The sequence below is a fragment of the Trachurus trachurus genome (assembly GCF_905171665.1).
Source record: "Trachurus trachurus genome assembly, chromosome: 24".
NCBI lineage: Eukaryota > Metazoa > Chordata > Actinopteri > Carangiformes > Carangidae > Trachurus > Trachurus trachurus.
Window position 1 is genome coordinate 3851797 of NC_139910.1, and position 16395 is coordinate 3868191.

Genomic DNA, 16395 nt, shown 5'->3' on the forward strand with positions numbered 1-16395 from the left:
ATTAAACAGTAATTGTGATGGAGATCGAGAATGGAGACTCTCATACCTTCCACCTACAGAGTGACTTTGTTTTAATTACTACTATTACTATTCTCACATCTGCAGCTGAAATCCTCCAAGCTCTCATGTTAAAGGGATAGTAGCATTTTTTTAAAGTGGGGTTGTATGATCTACAAATAGCCCCTAAGTACTTTAAAGCAACATTGCGGAGTTTCAGCGCAGTGCTTCCACCATCTGGTTGAGAAGCGCTATCGTCTGGGAGGAAAACGAAAACGAAACTTATCAGCCAGTGCATCCAGCGTTTATTCCCATTAATAAACGACAGTATTTCCCACATGTTTGCAAGGAGACTGTGTGGCGGGTGGTCGGGGGAGGAGGGGGTGAGGGGGGGCGGCGGCGACAACGGCGACGACGACCGGAGGAGAACCGTAGTTTCGCTTTTACCCACCACGTCTCTCCCTCGATGCAGAGGGGAGGGGGGGAGGAGGGGGGGCAGTGTTTCGTACCCGTGCAGGGAAGTTACATAGTGCAGTTTCAGCCGACGCGACCCCGCTCAGGCTGCTGCGGCAGCACCATTCATCCTATTAACCATTTTTCTACCATTGCAATGAGTCTCGAAACATTATTTTAAGGCCGAAAAACTCCGCAATGTTACTTTAATTGCAGTAGAAGACTCTCTGCACTCCTCCCGTTAGCAACGCCAGCCCATAATAGCCCTGCCCAGAGATTTACAACATACAGTGTTGTGAACAGACCCAAAGAAACGGCCTATTTTCACGGCCTAAAAGAGGTTTTACCTGAAAAAAAATACACAGTTCCATTGTTCGCTATAATATAATTTTTTCCAGCCCCTCAAAGTGCAGGAAAAACACCGTTTTTATTTGGACCGAACCAACTCACGTATCCCTCCGCCCAGGGTTAGCGCCCGCCAATCAGCAGTTGGTTAGGTCCAAATAAAAACTGTGTTTTTCCTGCACTTTAAAGGGCTGGGAAAAATTATATTATAGCGAACAATGGAACTGTGTATTTTTTTTTCAGGTAAAACCTCTTTTAGGCCGCGAAAATAGGCCGTTTCTTTGGGTCCATTCACAACACTGTATGTTGTAAATCTCTGGGCAGGGCTATTATGGGCTGGCGTTGCTAACGGGAGGAGTGCAGAGAGTCTTCTACTGCAATTAAAGTACTTAGGGGCTATTTGGAGATCATACAACCCCACTTTAAAAAAATGCTACTATCCCTTTAAGAACATGTATAATTCACAACAATAACTGAGTTCACCTGCATCAGATCATCCACCACTTCTAAATGTCAGTGTAAAGGTGAAGTAGTTCACAGCCATGACACTTCCTGTAATTGTTATCGCCCCGTTTGTGTGTTTTTTAAAACAATAAACGGACTCATGCAGCTGCATCGTCGTCGTCGTGACGATGAGTCTGGTTCACACACAAGAGTCGGACAATTCACTCCCACACCACAGAAGTGCTCGGTGTTCACAGAAATAAAACAAGCTAAGTGGAGCTGAAAGTCAGCGGAGAGAACAAACACGGCTTCAGATTCAGAATAAGTTTAATAAAAACACACAACCACAGGATGAGTTCTTAGAATTAATAATTAATAATTAACTCATATCATTTATTAACAGGAAAAGAAGATAAATATCAGTTGTAGTCAGACAGGTCGTGAGGCAGCAGTGGTTTCAGCTCAGCTCTGTAAATGGAGCAAAGTGTTTTTGTTGAGTTGACGTTACCTAAAGCTCTCAGCCTCCATTAAGCACCGAGTCAGACTCTGGATGATGCATTCACTGTGCGCTGGGCTTTTTTCTTCCCTTTCTTTTTAAAGTAATTTATCTGAATCATCTGAATGTGTTATCGTCTCTGCGTCTCTCGGTGTGTGTGTGTGTGTGTGTGTGTGAGTGTGCGCTGCATTGATTTGTATTAAGACATGAGCAGTCTGGAGTTTGGAGGACGACTCATGATATTGATACGTCGATTTATCACTTTAAGCTGTAATTGTTGTTAAATATCCTCTGTGTGAGTGGACACAGACTGGACTGATGCTTCTGCTTGTGTAGCGAAGTGGCTCAGTTGTGTTTATACAACAATTTCCTACAAACCTGAATCGATTTTTTACAACTTAAATGCAAACGCAGCAGCTGAAGTGACTTAAAACTAGAGGATAATTGACCCTTCGCTAAGCTCCTCCCTTGGTTACTCCCAGCCATGCTCGAGTCCTGGCATAATAGGCTATATGGAGTTTTCAGCAATATTGGATCAATCAATTTCTAAGGAAATATCAGCACTTTTCTGGATAAACTGTTCAGAGATATAAGAGAGAAGCAGTCACAAAGATCATTCATAGTTTTCAGTGACGTGAGGATAAAACATCAGTTCAACAACACGACTGGACTCTGTACAGAGCAGCAAGGACTGTTCATTTCCCATCTATCAACCCACGAAGGCTTAGGTCATCTCACTGATCATGAAAGATACCTTGTCAAACCCCAAATTTTGGGCAATTAGGAACCATATACAGCTCTTGCTGCTGTTTTTCTTTTTCCCGCTGCTGTGTGTCAGTCAGTGAAAACAGTCTCTGCCTGGAGGATCCCTCGCCTAAAAGCCCAGAGGTAAAAGCTTTAAAAGTAGCTACAGCTGTCATTTGGGAGGTGAACGTACTGTAGGGTTTCACCCATATTTATAACACTTGCTCAAGTCGGAAAAAAACAAACAAAAAAAAAAGCTCTAGAGGAAAAAGAAGAAATATCCAAGGCACATTCTGTGAACAGTTAAAAAGCCTGTTATTACTATGACTGGGTCATGTTAACCTTTAAAAGACTGCTACGCGTTTCGGCTACACACCTTTTGTCAGGGAGTCAAAAACAAAACAAAAACTTCCATATTCCACATTTCTATTATTAACAACAACATCCTTCTACAAGCAAACGTAATGACTCACTGTTAGCTGGTTAGCTTTAGCTGGTAAGCTAGTTAGCTAGTTCCTCTGAGCTGCTGTTGCTGCGCATAAAACGTACAGTTGGTAGTGAATCGGTCTACATTAGCACAATAAACTAATTTAAAATAAAACACCCCCATCCCCACACCACATAAGCCCCACAACAACCTAGGGATAAGTTAATAAAGCAAAGGTTGAATGCTTATTAGCTAACGGAAGCTACCGTTACAGCTAACGTGAGTTAGCCTGGGTTGCTATGGAGACGGTTTGGTCGCTGCATTGATGTCTAATGACACAAATCTTCAGGTCTTGGGCTGAGAGAAGGAGAAAAATTCAACATCAGCCTCTAAACTTTTGGGATATCGCGTGTTATGGGTCGTTCAGACCAAAAGCGTCAAAAGACGCTCTTGACGCTTTTCCGCGACGCTGGTGGTCTGAACACCCTGGCGTTTTGACGCGCGTCAAAGAAGTTGACGTCGGTTGTGGTTGGTCATCCATTTAAAGGGGCCGCGACATCTACACTCTGATTGGTTGCCGCTGCTCCGCATCATCGCTCATTAGCATAAAGTTCAGGAGATTTCAACTTTCTCCTGACGCTCTCGCCGCCAAAACGCGACGCCAACGCCTTTGACGCTCTTCAACGCTCCTCGACGCTGGTTCTCATTGAAAATGAATGACTTCCGGCCACCGCGACGCTCTCGACGCTTCGGTCTGAACGCACAGTTAGACTTGCATGTCCTGTACACACACAGCTTTAGCAGATTGTTTGACTGGCCTCTTGTGCATAGTTACGGTTGCTAACGTAGGATTGGAGTGGACAATAGCTGTTTGTGGGAGGGGCTTGGCGAGCAGGAAGCTAAAAATACAAAGTTAAACTTATAATGACATCATATCACATCTATCCAGCGTTAGTAATGTAACTGTTTTTATTTTTTTATAGTGTATTGGGTATTAGAATCAATACTGCAACACGGCAAACAAAGATGGCGTCAGGTGAAAGGTGTTTGGTTCGTCCTCAGGGGATCATGAGAGGTTTAGAGGTCGTCAGGGTTTCGTGTTAGTGTTTCTATAATAGTGTAACGGAGCGTGTTGTGTTCGTTGTGGTGTTCCTCCTCCAGACATCGAGCTGCTGGCCGCCTGCAGAGAGGAGTTCCACCGCCGGCTGAAGGTCTACCACGCCTGGAAGTCAAAGAACAAGAAGAGGAACACCACGGAGACGGAGCAGAGGGCGCCCAAGTGTGTCACCGAATATGGTACGACAACACTACACAACACTACACAACGTTACACTACACTACACAGATGTTGGTGTGTGTTCTTTACCCCCACAGTGTGTGTTTATGTTGTGTGTGAGTTGTTATTTCACAGGAACAGGTCGAGGATTTGAGTTTTCTTGTGTTTAAACCTGAACATTAGAGGAAGATGCAAAAAAAATCTTGATCTTAACTCAATAAAGTTTTAGTTTTTTTTATTTGCACATTATAGGCTATAACCTGCATAAACAATGAAAATAGTCAAATTAAACTTTGTGCAGGAGAGGTAGAAGCCAAAAAAGGCTTATAAAATAAATACCTCCCCTATGTAAACCATAAGATAGATAGATAGATAGATAGATGGATAGATAGATAGATAGATAGATAGATAGATAGATAGATAGATAGATAGATAGATAGATAGATAGATAGATAGATAGATAGATAGATAGACTTTATTGATCCCAAGCTGGGAAATTACAGTAAAATAAATAAATAAACCAGATGAAAATAAGTTGTAAAAAGTTTTTACAATCCTCCACATATAAACATCCTCAAACTGAACTTCCTGGATCGTGATCAACCTCTGTGTGTTCAGACGGGGAGATGAGATGATGCTTCACTGCATTTATTAAAATAATATTAATATTAATAATATATATAATAATAATAATAATAATAATAATAATGAAATAGATAGAACAATTAAATCACAATATTGTTTTCTTCTCAAAATGACTCAAACTAAATGAAGTTGAGTTCATCAGAGTCACCGCCAGGTCGTCTCCAGTCGCTCTGACTCCAGACTCTGTCGCCTCGAGTTGTCATGACGACAGGAGCCTTTATTATTTATTTATTTATCTATCTATTAATTTATCTTCTTGCTTTTCATCCGTCGTCGTCTTTCATGTGAAATGAACCAGCGCTGTCAGGTGTGTGTGTTCGTGTCTGTGTGTTTCTGTTTTCATTCATTGTCCTCTGTGTCGTGTTCGATCACCTGTGTGACATCACCGGTGTGACATCATCACCGGTGTGACATCACCTGTGTGACATCACCTGTGTGACATCACCTGTGTGACATCACCTGTGTGACATCACTTCCTGCCGTCTCCGCCCTGTAACCTGCATGTTTACTTTCAGATGTTGCACCTCCCGTCAGAAAAGCATGTAAGTCGTCGTCCAGTGTGACTTCTACTAACCGCAGAGCTGCCACGGCAACGCCAACAGCCCCTCCCCCGCCTCACCCCCCCTCCCCTCATACTAACCTGCCCCCCCCCCCCCCCCCCCTCCTCCTGGTAGAGATCTGCTCTTCACTGGGATCTAGGTCTGTTGCTTCGTTGCTGCTCGTTGCTCGATGGAGAAATTCCTCTTTTTTTTTCTTCCTAGCGAGGGGAGGATGGATGGGTTACCATGGCAACCTCTACAGTGAGACGTGTGTGGAAGGGATATTTTATTTTTTATTTTTTACGCTGTCGTTTCGTCTTTTTTATGAATTTTCTGCTCAAGCTAGCTCTCGGTCCAGGTTTTCTTGTAGTGAGCGGCCGTAACGGTTTGATAAAGAGCTGCTGATTCGTCAGTGCTCTTAAGGTGGAAGTTACTGATCCTCCTACAGAGAGGGGGACAGTTTTCCTGGCTCGTGTTTGGCAGCAGATGATATCGTCAACGCCGCCGCTGAAGCTGATCACAATAACAGGAAGGAAACGAGGCGGCGAGCAGACGCTTCGGTCCGTTCACCTCAGACTTAAAGAAGGTCTTAAATACACAACGGCCCTGAACGCAGCAGCTATCGGATCATTGACCCGACGTTAAACTGGTTTTATTTACAGAGCAGAACAGAACAGAACAGAACCGCCTTAAGTCGTCTTGGTGGCATCGGTCCAACATCATAACAACATGACATCACACAGCTGCTGCAGATGTGTCGGCTCTGTGGAGTTTGAGTCCAGTCAGTGAACGCATCACGTCCAGTATTTGCTTCAAAGTTCAACGTGCTGTTGTTCAGAGATCTCGGCTGTAACCAGTGGTTTTTGGAGACGTTGCCTCCCTGTAGCGCCGCATTATGTAATAAAATTCTTGAACGCAATATGTAATAAACTTTTTTTTGTATTAAGTTTTTACATAATGCACCAAATTATTACATTTTTTTCATTAAAAAAAAGTGCAACACCTGCATTTTTTGTGAGAATTCGGTGCATTAAGTAACAACTTATTACCAAATGCGAAAAAGTTTATTACATATTGCGTTCAAGAATTTTATTACAAAATGTGGCGCTGCACTCCCTCCTCTGACCTTTGACCTCTGGCATCCAGAAGGTGTTTTATGTTTTGGTTGGTTGTGTGTTAAAGTCCCAGTAGATCAACAGTTTGAAGCCGTGTTGCGTTCAAGGTCACTCTAGTAATCACCTTTCCTCTCCGATATGATGCTCAGTTTGAACTTCAGCCGGTCGTCTTCTTCATGTATAGATGCAGTGAATTGCTGTCATCTGATTGGTCCGTTGGATATTACAGATGCGTTACCTAACGAGTGTTTTTCGCCTCAAATAAACCACAGAAGAGGAAGGTCTGGAGCTTTAACACTTGTTAACTGAATCGTAGCTGCGTCTTCAACACCTAGAGAAACTGTAGATCCTGATTTTAGTTTATTTTTTACGCTGCTCTGCTCTGTAGAGATTGAAACGCTGTATGTTACACACCTTCACACACACACCTGCCACGCTTCATGACTCGCTGCCTTCCTCCCCGCTGACCCTCCTCCTCCTCCTCCTCCTCCTCCTGCAGCTCTAACAGCAGGACTCGCTGCCTGCGCTCAGAGACCAGAGACCGGGCGGGGAGTGGGGCTCGTTGTTCAGACCTAGATCTGACCTGAGACCAGCGGAGCGCGGCGACCGCTCTGTTTACATGCAGCAGGTTAACGACCACCTGCAAGGAGGACGTGAACCCGCTGAGCTCGCCTTGTTGTTTACAACTACTTCCGGGTAGAAAACCAGCATGAGAACAATAGTGACGGAAGAGAGTTTCACTATATCTCATTTTTCATGTTACTATATCACCGTTTAGACTAATTAGTAAAGTCTATAAAACCAATGATTGAACAAACATTACTATTTACGTGTGCACATTTTTGTAATTAGTCATGGTTATCATAGATTAGCCGGGCTAACGGTTAGCTACCTGTTTAACTTTAATAACTCAGTGACTCAATAAACGCTCCATGAAAAAAAAACAAATTTTCCAGCGGATATCTGAGTTCCAACATGACTGAGCTAACTGGAGTAGTTTCATGTCGTGTCCCACAACGGGAGGGTTTTAACAGCTGACGTCCTGCTGTTAGCTTAGCTACCGCCGCTAGCTTAGCTACCGCCGTTAGCTTAGCCACCGCCGTTAGCTTTGCCACCGCCATTAGCTTAGCTACCGTTAGCTGTCCCTGTCAGCTGCAGCCACTGATGCTTTCTAGACACCGTGATTCCCCCAAACTGAATAAATACAACACATAGCAACACAAAACACACACACAGAAATATTAATGTTTCTTCTATCATTTCAGATTTGTCTAAACTGTGATAGGGCGTGAAAAATATTCTCTCGTTCGTTACTACTGTTCTCATTCAAATTACGTGCTGGTTTTCTACCCAGAAGTAGTTGTAAACAACAAGGAGATTCGTTCTTTAGGGGTTTCTCTGTTTTTTCCACCTGTGCATCAACGACCGTAGAACCCGGCGTCCAGATTTCCTACAGTTTGTAAATGCAGCACAGGCAGTTGCAGGTCTTCTGGTGCTCCAGTGTTTCTGCAGTTTCAGCTGTTTTTGCATGAAATAAAACTGGTTCTGCTTCTGGCTTCTGTCCGTCTGTCCATCTGTCTGCTGCATGTTGTGGAGACAAACCAGGGTGATGCTGCATTCACTGCACGTCGGGAAAAAAGGGATGAAGCAGCATTCATGCAGAGAAAATAAAACACAAGTGCAGAAAACACAGAACTACTGATGATAATGAGCTTACGCTGTTTATTTTTGATGTAAGGTTCAGGTACAACTGGAGATATGAGCTTCTCACAGACGACACTAAATGCTGATGTTAAATACTAAAACTTAAAAGTTACATGATCTCATATATATATCTCATATCGTCAGTCACAGTGTCGACCTGTCACGTTTGTTTTATTTATGCGTCACGTTCCTTTAAGTTGCTGTTTTGCTCATTTGTAATCTGAGCCCTCAGGGCAAGTAGAATGAGGCATGTTTTGCTTATTGCTGGTGTGTTTTTGGGGGTTTGTTGCACGTTGGACAGCTAAACACACACTGACGTCTTTATGGTATTTATCATATGAAGTTATGAAGCCAACAAACTTTATTATCGTACGTTGAATAAAATTAAATACGTTTAAGTAATTAAATAGTGAGTTTTAAATACAGATTTTCCAAATGTTTGACAGAAATTTGCTTTTATTAAGTAGAAAACTGGAAATTTTAATTATATTTCATCACTTGAACGCAGCACAGAACCATTTTTATCTCGTCTACGTTAATGCACAGGTTGATGAACAGGAATCAGGCTGAAACCAGTCTACGCTGCATGTAAACATGGTCGCCGACTCCTGATTGGTTGCTCCCGTCACTTCGTCACCTCACTAACTTGTTTTTTTTATTTCTCCGTCCAATCAACAGCCCAGCAGAACCCGGCCCCGCCCATCCCGGCCCGGCAGTACGAGGTGGCCATGAACCGGCAGCAGCGCTACTTCCGCATCCCGTTCATCCGGCCGGGCGACCAGTACAAAGACCCTCACAACAAGAAGAAGGGCTGGTGGTACGCCCACTTCGACGGGCCGTGGATCGCCCGGCAGATGGAGCTGCACCCGGACAAACAGCCCATCCTGCTGGTCGCAGGTCAGTGTGATCAAATCTTAAAGGGATGCTTCAACGGTTTAAAGGGATTTTGGCAAATTCGCCTATCGCCATAATCCCTATAGTCATAGCAGTAGGTTCGTTACCTTTAATTGTCGGTGCAAGCTGCAAGAGACGTGAGCTCTGCAAGAGACGTGAGCTCTGCACGGCACAAGGTTTTTTCGCCTTTCCCTCATCAAACTCATCAAATACACAATCCAACAACTCCACAACACTCTGATGGACAAGTTGTGAGCTGCACATTCACCACACTATGAGATAATAACACAACGTTACCACACAGAGTTGTTGTAGAGGGAAATACGTAACCGGAACTACTTTCCAGACACGGCTGCTGGGCGGATTGACTTTAAAAGCGAAAGTAGAGTAGTAGAGTATTTGCTTCATGTGTCGTAATGTTACATAATTATACATGATTATCTCATAGTGTGGTGAATGTGCAGGTCACAACGTTTTGGAGTTATTGGATTGTGTATTTAGTTTGATGAGTAGGCGAATTTGCCAAAATGTTGAATTATCCCTTTAATAGAGGTTCAAGAATGTGACTTTGTGATAAAGATAAAGATGAAGATGAATCTGCAGCCCTATCTTCGTCATCCTCTCTGGTCGTTGTGCACAGTCAGGTGGTTTTCACTGCTGTAAGGAACATGAAGTGCTGCTGAATCATCCGAGACACAACCAACCAATCAGGGCTCAGGACAGACAGGAAGTTATGACATCACAAACACATCGTGTACAGTAGGATCAGTTCAGATGAGATTAATAATGAAGCAGGTCGATGCTGCTGAGGAGAGTTCACTAGTTCACACATCGCTGCTCATGTCGACGTCGGGTGGGAATTTAAAACATGATCTTCATTCATCTCTCGTGTTGCCTTCAGGTGCTTCTGTGGATTTAGACCACTGACCGTCATCTCACTCATGAATGAAAATGGTAAAAAATTAAAAATCTGCTGGACTGAAACGCTGCTGTACTGTAGTAATGTTTCCCAAACACACATCCTGTTTTATTATTAGAGTCGCTGTGTGTTTATTATCGCTGCTGATGCAGTACCAATAATAAATGCGGTTGCTCTGGTGTAGTTGGTTAAAGTGGAGTTAATTTATTTAGAGCTGTGATGCAGAGAGAAAGAAAAAGAGGAGAAAATGAGACTCTCATGCTCTGTGGGGGGAAAAATAAATTCCCCTTTAATCGTAGTAAGTGATTCAATATTTTTATCGCCACATTAATTCTGAACAGTTACAGTTAATGTGCCGTTTGGAGGAAACACTTGTTTGTTCCTCCAGCTGTTTGTTCGGTCTGAAACGAACTGCGAGACCTCGGAGTGTTGGAAACAGAAACAGTTGTTTTGTTTTTCACACATCTGTCTGAGCAGATGTGTCGATGATGAGCTGGAAACCTCTGGACTCAGAGTTACAGTCGTCTTGAGGGCCGAGGGCCGGCGGTGTGAGACGGATCACGCCGTAGTGAAGTGTTCTGTGGGTAACGAGCCGCCTCGTGTTGTGTAGCGCTCGGCTAATGCACACCGCGACTCCGTTATTCCCTTTACAGCTGCAGATGTGAATCCAGACGGTTCAGAGTGTGTTCAGGGCAGGATGTTGGGTTTTTTATTCCACAGAAGAGTCCAAACTTCATCTGAAACTATTTGCTACATGTCAAATGTTAGAATTAAAATACAGTTTAGTGGACAATACAGTGACTCGGTATCGGAAAATGACCAAATCTGTGAGGGCTAGCTTGTACAGTTTGCTTTAGCATGTATGATTGTGTGATTATTATGTAAAATAAACTTCCTAGTGTTGCATTTGGAAGATTTTTTTTTCATGTTAATATCAAACTTCTTCCCATTATGTTGAATCAAAGTTTGGACGTAAACATCAGTACTAGTCTCTTATTCAACAAAATAATTTATCGCTCAGTCTTTTCCTTTTTCTAGAGCTACAGAGATTAAAGAAAGTTGGATTATTTTCATATTTATCTTTTATTAAATAGATATAACCAACAAAAAGTTTGTCTTTGTCCATACTAATAGAAGATTCTTCTGCTTCTTGTTCTGGTTTAACACGTTTGGCATCATTTCCATCGAGGGCTGCAGCCACTAACCACTCAGCTGCTAATGCTAACGTTAGCTACATTAGCAAGTAGCAAAACTTGCAAATCACAGTAGGAAATCACTGCAGAGGATCCAGTGATGGTAAGAACAGCTTTTTTCAGCAACAAGTAATCAAAGAAGTTGGGTAAACCTTTAATTTACAGGCCGCTAATTACATGATAATGTCAAAAAAATCGCCAAGAAATCACAATTAATTGCATAGTATATCAAGAAATACCCTAGAAATAACGGTCAATGCCAGAATTTTTCTTCACCAAGTCCTTGATATTGACCGATATTTCAAGACATTATGACGCAATTACTTGTCATTTCTTGACTTTTTCTTCACATTATCACATAATTAGGGGCCTGTAAATACTCTACCGTAACAGTAATATGCGCCATTTCTTGACTCAAAAGTTCAGTCACAAAATGAGACAAAAGAGGCAATAAGCTTCGCAATGCGCTGTATAGCGTTCCAGAAAAACGGGTTGGGGTTAGTTAATTTGGCATATTTGAGCATTTTATTCAAAAAAAAGTAAAGGAATAGTTACTATTCCTGGTAATTATTTACTTTTATAATGTAGCAACTCAGTTTCTTCTGGGGGAAAGTAACGATTAACTATAACTAACTGCTTTTTAAAAGAAACGTGCCCAACACTGGTACATGTAGCTACAGGAACTGATCGACGTGTCGGCCTGAGCCGTGTTGGTCAGTTATTTCCCAGCATCCTTTTCATGTTTTTCCTTGATTGCAATACTACAGTTTAAATTCGGGGCAAATCCTTCAGGGACGGACTCAAAGTACCTCAGCCTACTTTCTATTAAAACTGTAGAACAAAAACTGAGCTCGCAGGTCAAAATGACCAAAAAAAAAAAAAAAAATCCATCTGTGCTCGTTTGTCGTCTGCTCCTAATTCCTCATGATCCAGTTTCTACTTACTTTGGAGCTAAATTAATGCTGCCTTCAGGTGCTATGGTACAGATGGTATTTTCCACTTACCAGTGCGTTGTGTTCATGTGCTTTTGTTGTTGTACAGAGAAAATAAAGATGGTGGACACACAGATTCAGACTTGTTACTTGGGTAAAACCATAGATATATACAGGTGCGGCATCTACGTGTATATATCTATGGGGTAAAACAATCTTGGATTAGTTCATCTCTTACAGCAAGAAGATGAATTATCAAAACTCAAACGGTAAATATTAATATTCATGGAGATTTAGCACTGGCTATTTGCCTAGCTTTTTAAAAGCGTTTTTACTGTACATGCACGCATACATAGTGAATAGCTGCTAACTGTTTTCTAAAGGCTTGCCTTGCTTACCATTAACAAATCTTGCGTTGCTCGCCGCCATGTTGAAAAGGTCAAAGGTTATTCTCATCTCGGCAGCTCGGGCATCAAAAAATTCTACGAGTTGCCCAGTGGAAAAATACCACATGAGAGGGTGTTCATGTGCACTTTTCACGTCTTCTTTTGGTATTTACCATAATTACCATAGCACATGAAGGCACCATAAATAACGAGCTGTGTTGTGTTTTCTTTCCTCCCTCCTCGCCACAGGGAAGGACGACATGGAGATGTGCGAGCTGAGCCTGGAGGAGACGGGTCTGTCCAGGAAGAGGGGTGCGGAGATCCTCCCCCGGCAGTACGAGGAGATCTGGGAACGCTGCGGCGGCGTCCAGTACCTCCGCTCCGCCATCGAGAACCGGCAGGCGCGACCCACCTACGCCACGGCCATGCTGCAGAGCATGTTCAAGTGACCGAGCGGCGGCGGTAGTGGAAGTGGTGACAAAAGGGACGACGGACGAACGCACCAGCTACCTAACGCAGCTCGGCACCTGTAGGGAATTCACGCAAAACCGCAAAAATTTTAGTTGTTTTTGTCCTTTTTTAGTTTTTTTCCCTTCTTCACTGCAAAAATTCAAATATCTTACCAAGAATATTTGTCTTATTTCTAGTTCAAATGTCATTTCTAGTCAAAACAAATCTCATTCTACTTAAAATACAACTCATTACATTAAAAATAGCTTGTTTTCATACACTTTTTACTTCTTTCAAGCATATTTTCACTTGAAATAAGTAGAAAAATCTGACAGTGGAGCAAGTTTTTCTTCCTTATAACGAGCACAAACGATTTTTCTACTTATGCCAAGTGAAAATTTGTTTGAAGCAAGTGAAAATGATCTAAAAACAAGTAAATTTTTAGGTGATGAGTCTTATTTTAAGTGGAAATAGATTAGTTTTGACTAGAAATGAGACTTTTTGACAAGAAATAAGACAAATTTTCTCGGAAAGATTTTGAGTTTTTGCAGTGTTCTTCTCCTTCTGTCGTAAAGTTTTCGTTCTTGCTGGTTTTCGGTTCCTCGGTGGTGGTGGCGGTGTTGGAGGTGGAGGTGATAGAGGTGGTGGGAGTTTTGCAGTGAACCCTATGCAGATAAAAATCAAACTAAATGATCACAGCCGGTGGTTTTTTTCTGTTCTCCGTAACATTTTCTGCAACAAAGTCTAACTACGAGGCCTTAATACTACTTTAACAGGGTGTGATTGCCACAAGTAGGACTGTTTTTTTTGTTTTTTTTTTCGTTCGAAGCTGCCTCCCCAAACAAGAAAAAAACTCTTTAATTCCTCTGTAATTATTATTATTATCATTATGCATTCCTGATGATTATTCCACTCGAGTCTCACTGGTGTGTCGCTTCCATCCTAACAGCTCGCTAGTGAACCTGCTGTTTACATCGTCTTCATGTGAATCTTACAGGGCAAACAGAAAAAAAAAACACACAAAAAACTAAAACTGAAACTTGCACAAAGGAGTTGTGAGCTCTCACCGTGAGGCCGTTGCTGCATGAGTGTCAGATTGTTCCTCCTGAACGCTCTCGTGATTAAAAAAAAAAATCCGATGTTTGATAATAACTTACTTTTTTTTTCTTATTATTATTTGACCTTTTGTCTTTTTCCAGCCGAATGTAACTCGAGACCTCGTTGATTTGTTCATGTAGTGATATTTTCTTCCTTCTTTTCTTCTCATCATGTGTGATTTGATGTGTGAAGCTAATGAGACTCTGAGACCCGACAGCGCTCCGGACACGAAGCCTCTCGTTGGGTTTTTGTTCATTTTTGGTTTTATTTTTTTGGTTTTGGGCCGAGCAGTGATTCAGCTCCATGATGATGATGATGATGATTATTATTATTTTTTTGTGTTTTTTTGGTCTGGGTTTATCAAGCAAAGTAAGAAAATGTGAATTAATTAATTATGCAACTGCTGCTGAGATGCAACTCCACGTTGTTGCTGCTGTCTGAGAGCAGATCAGTGCCGCAAAAAAATCTAATACTTAAAAAAAAAAAAAAAAAAAAAAAATAGATTTCCGATTCATTCACACTTTACACTTTACGTCTTTAAATTAAATCACATCACATAATTTTTTGCCAACACAGTGATTCCCAAGGTAGTTTTTTTTTCCCCCATTTGGCTGTTTTTGTTTAATAAATTCACTTGATTCCAGAAAAAATGTTTGACAAGTTTTTAAAAAAGTCATTAAATCTCATTTTTTTTCCTGCTGATTGGACCCGTGACTGTAACGATGGTGGACGGTCGATTGGGACTGAAGAACTGGAAACGTTTCGTAGCTACAACACTGAAAACATTTTCTTAAAACGCAGCGACGAGCGGCGACGACGAGCTCGACTGGACTGTAAAAGTTTTTATTTTTCAAAGAACAGAGTTTCTACTTCAGCGGCTGCGGCTCGTGAGATTTAAGAGAAGCAATAAATGAATAAATAAATAAATGAATCGTGCAAACTGAGCTGAGAGAAACGAGCCTCCTCTTCCTCTTCCTCTTCCTCCTCCTGCGTCGTGTTACAAAGACAATCTGCCGTGACGTCACAACCTGTCTGTGCTTTTTCACCCGAGGCTGCTGAGAAACATCCGGCTTGTCGATAAGAAGCAGCCGATCTCCGTTCACAAGCGGCGTTAACATGCAGCGTCTGATATCTGAGAGTCTGTGACGACCTGGTTTTGAGCCAGATGTTGAGATTTCATGAGTTCAAGGGATAGTTCACCCAAAATTCTCACTGAATTTCACTCATTATCTACTCACCCTCATGTGGACTAAGGGCTAAGGGAGAAGTTTCAGAGTCCTCCGTGGCTTCTCTGAGTTACAGGGGGCTCCGTGCAGCAGTATTTGTCCATATAATGGTTGTCCATACTGCTCGTCTGTAATGTCCCTCTTGTATTGAAGCCCCGACATGAGAAATTGTTCCGGAAAAAAATTAAATAAGTCTATGTTTTAAGCTTGTTTGTAGCGTAATCTTGCGTGATTTGTACTGAACAATTTCTCATGTCAGGGCTTCAATACAAGAGGGACACTACAGACGAGCAGCATGGAGGTATTTGGATGTTGGTGGTTGATGGTGTGTCTTTTTGTTACGAAGAAAAGTGAGCACCATTCACAACCGTTATATGGACAAATACTGCTGCACTGAGACCCCCCTGTAACTCCGAGAAGCCACGGAGGACTCTGAAACTTCTCCCTTAGCCCTTAGTCGACATGAGGGTGAGTAGATAATGAGTGCAATTTTGGGTGAACTATCCCTTTAAATTAAAGAAACTGAGGCAAAACTTAAAAAAAAAAACTGGAGCAAGATCAGGAGCTGGTTTCACAAAGAGTCTGAACTATAGGTCGTTAGTAGGACTCAGAGTCTAATCCTTCATCGTCCCGTAGTAGATGAACAGTTCCTGGGTTGATTGTCAGAAAACAACTCAAACAACTTTAACCAAAGACAAAGAGCTGCTGCTGCTGCTGCTGCACATGTGCCAAGTATTTTCACTTTCACAAAGTCTTTTATTTTGAAGGGTCGATCCATTAGAAGATAGATATATATTATTATAGTATATAAAAACCATCTCAGTGTAGTTTTCACATCTCCTCTCTCTGGTGGTGAGGGTGCGGGGCTTAGTTGTGACATCACAAAGTGACAGGAAGTCCTGACGGCTGGTTTTAAGGCTCAGTTTCTGAATACAGGCTGTGTGCATTTCTCTGATACTTTCACAGTATTAATATAGAACCTAGAGCTGCTTTATAATAATCGCACTACACGTCGGATAAAAGGACGAAGCGTAAATCCATTAAAGACTCCCATCGTCGATCAGCTGCACAAAAATAAAATATATAATAAAATAAAATGAGCTTTAATGTTG

General features: G+C 42.0%; 1 protein-coding gene across 4 annotated transcripts in view; it reads left to right on the top strand.

Annotated features, from left to right (window-relative positions):
* The window catches only part of LOC311007683 (unconventional myosin-VI-like), a 127185-nt gene extending 112922 nt beyond the window's left edge, over window positions 1-14263 (top strand). For 3 of the 4 annotated variants that reach the window (XM_084000950.1, XM_084000949.1, XM_084000952.1), the window contains 4 exons: window positions 4068-4202; window positions 5343-5369; window positions 8864-9082; window positions 12759-14263. In XM_084000950.1, the coding sequence (XP_083857076.1) occupies window positions 4068-4202; window positions 5343-5369; window positions 8864-9082; window positions 12759-12958 (581 nt within the window). In that variant the 3' untranslated portion in view covers window positions 12959-14263. The remainder of the gene's footprint in view (window positions 1-4067; window positions 4203-5342; window positions 5370-8863; window positions 9083-12758) is intronic. The other variant, XM_084000951.1, reaches the window with a different exon arrangement.
* Window positions 14264-16395: the final 2132 nt, after the last annotated feature.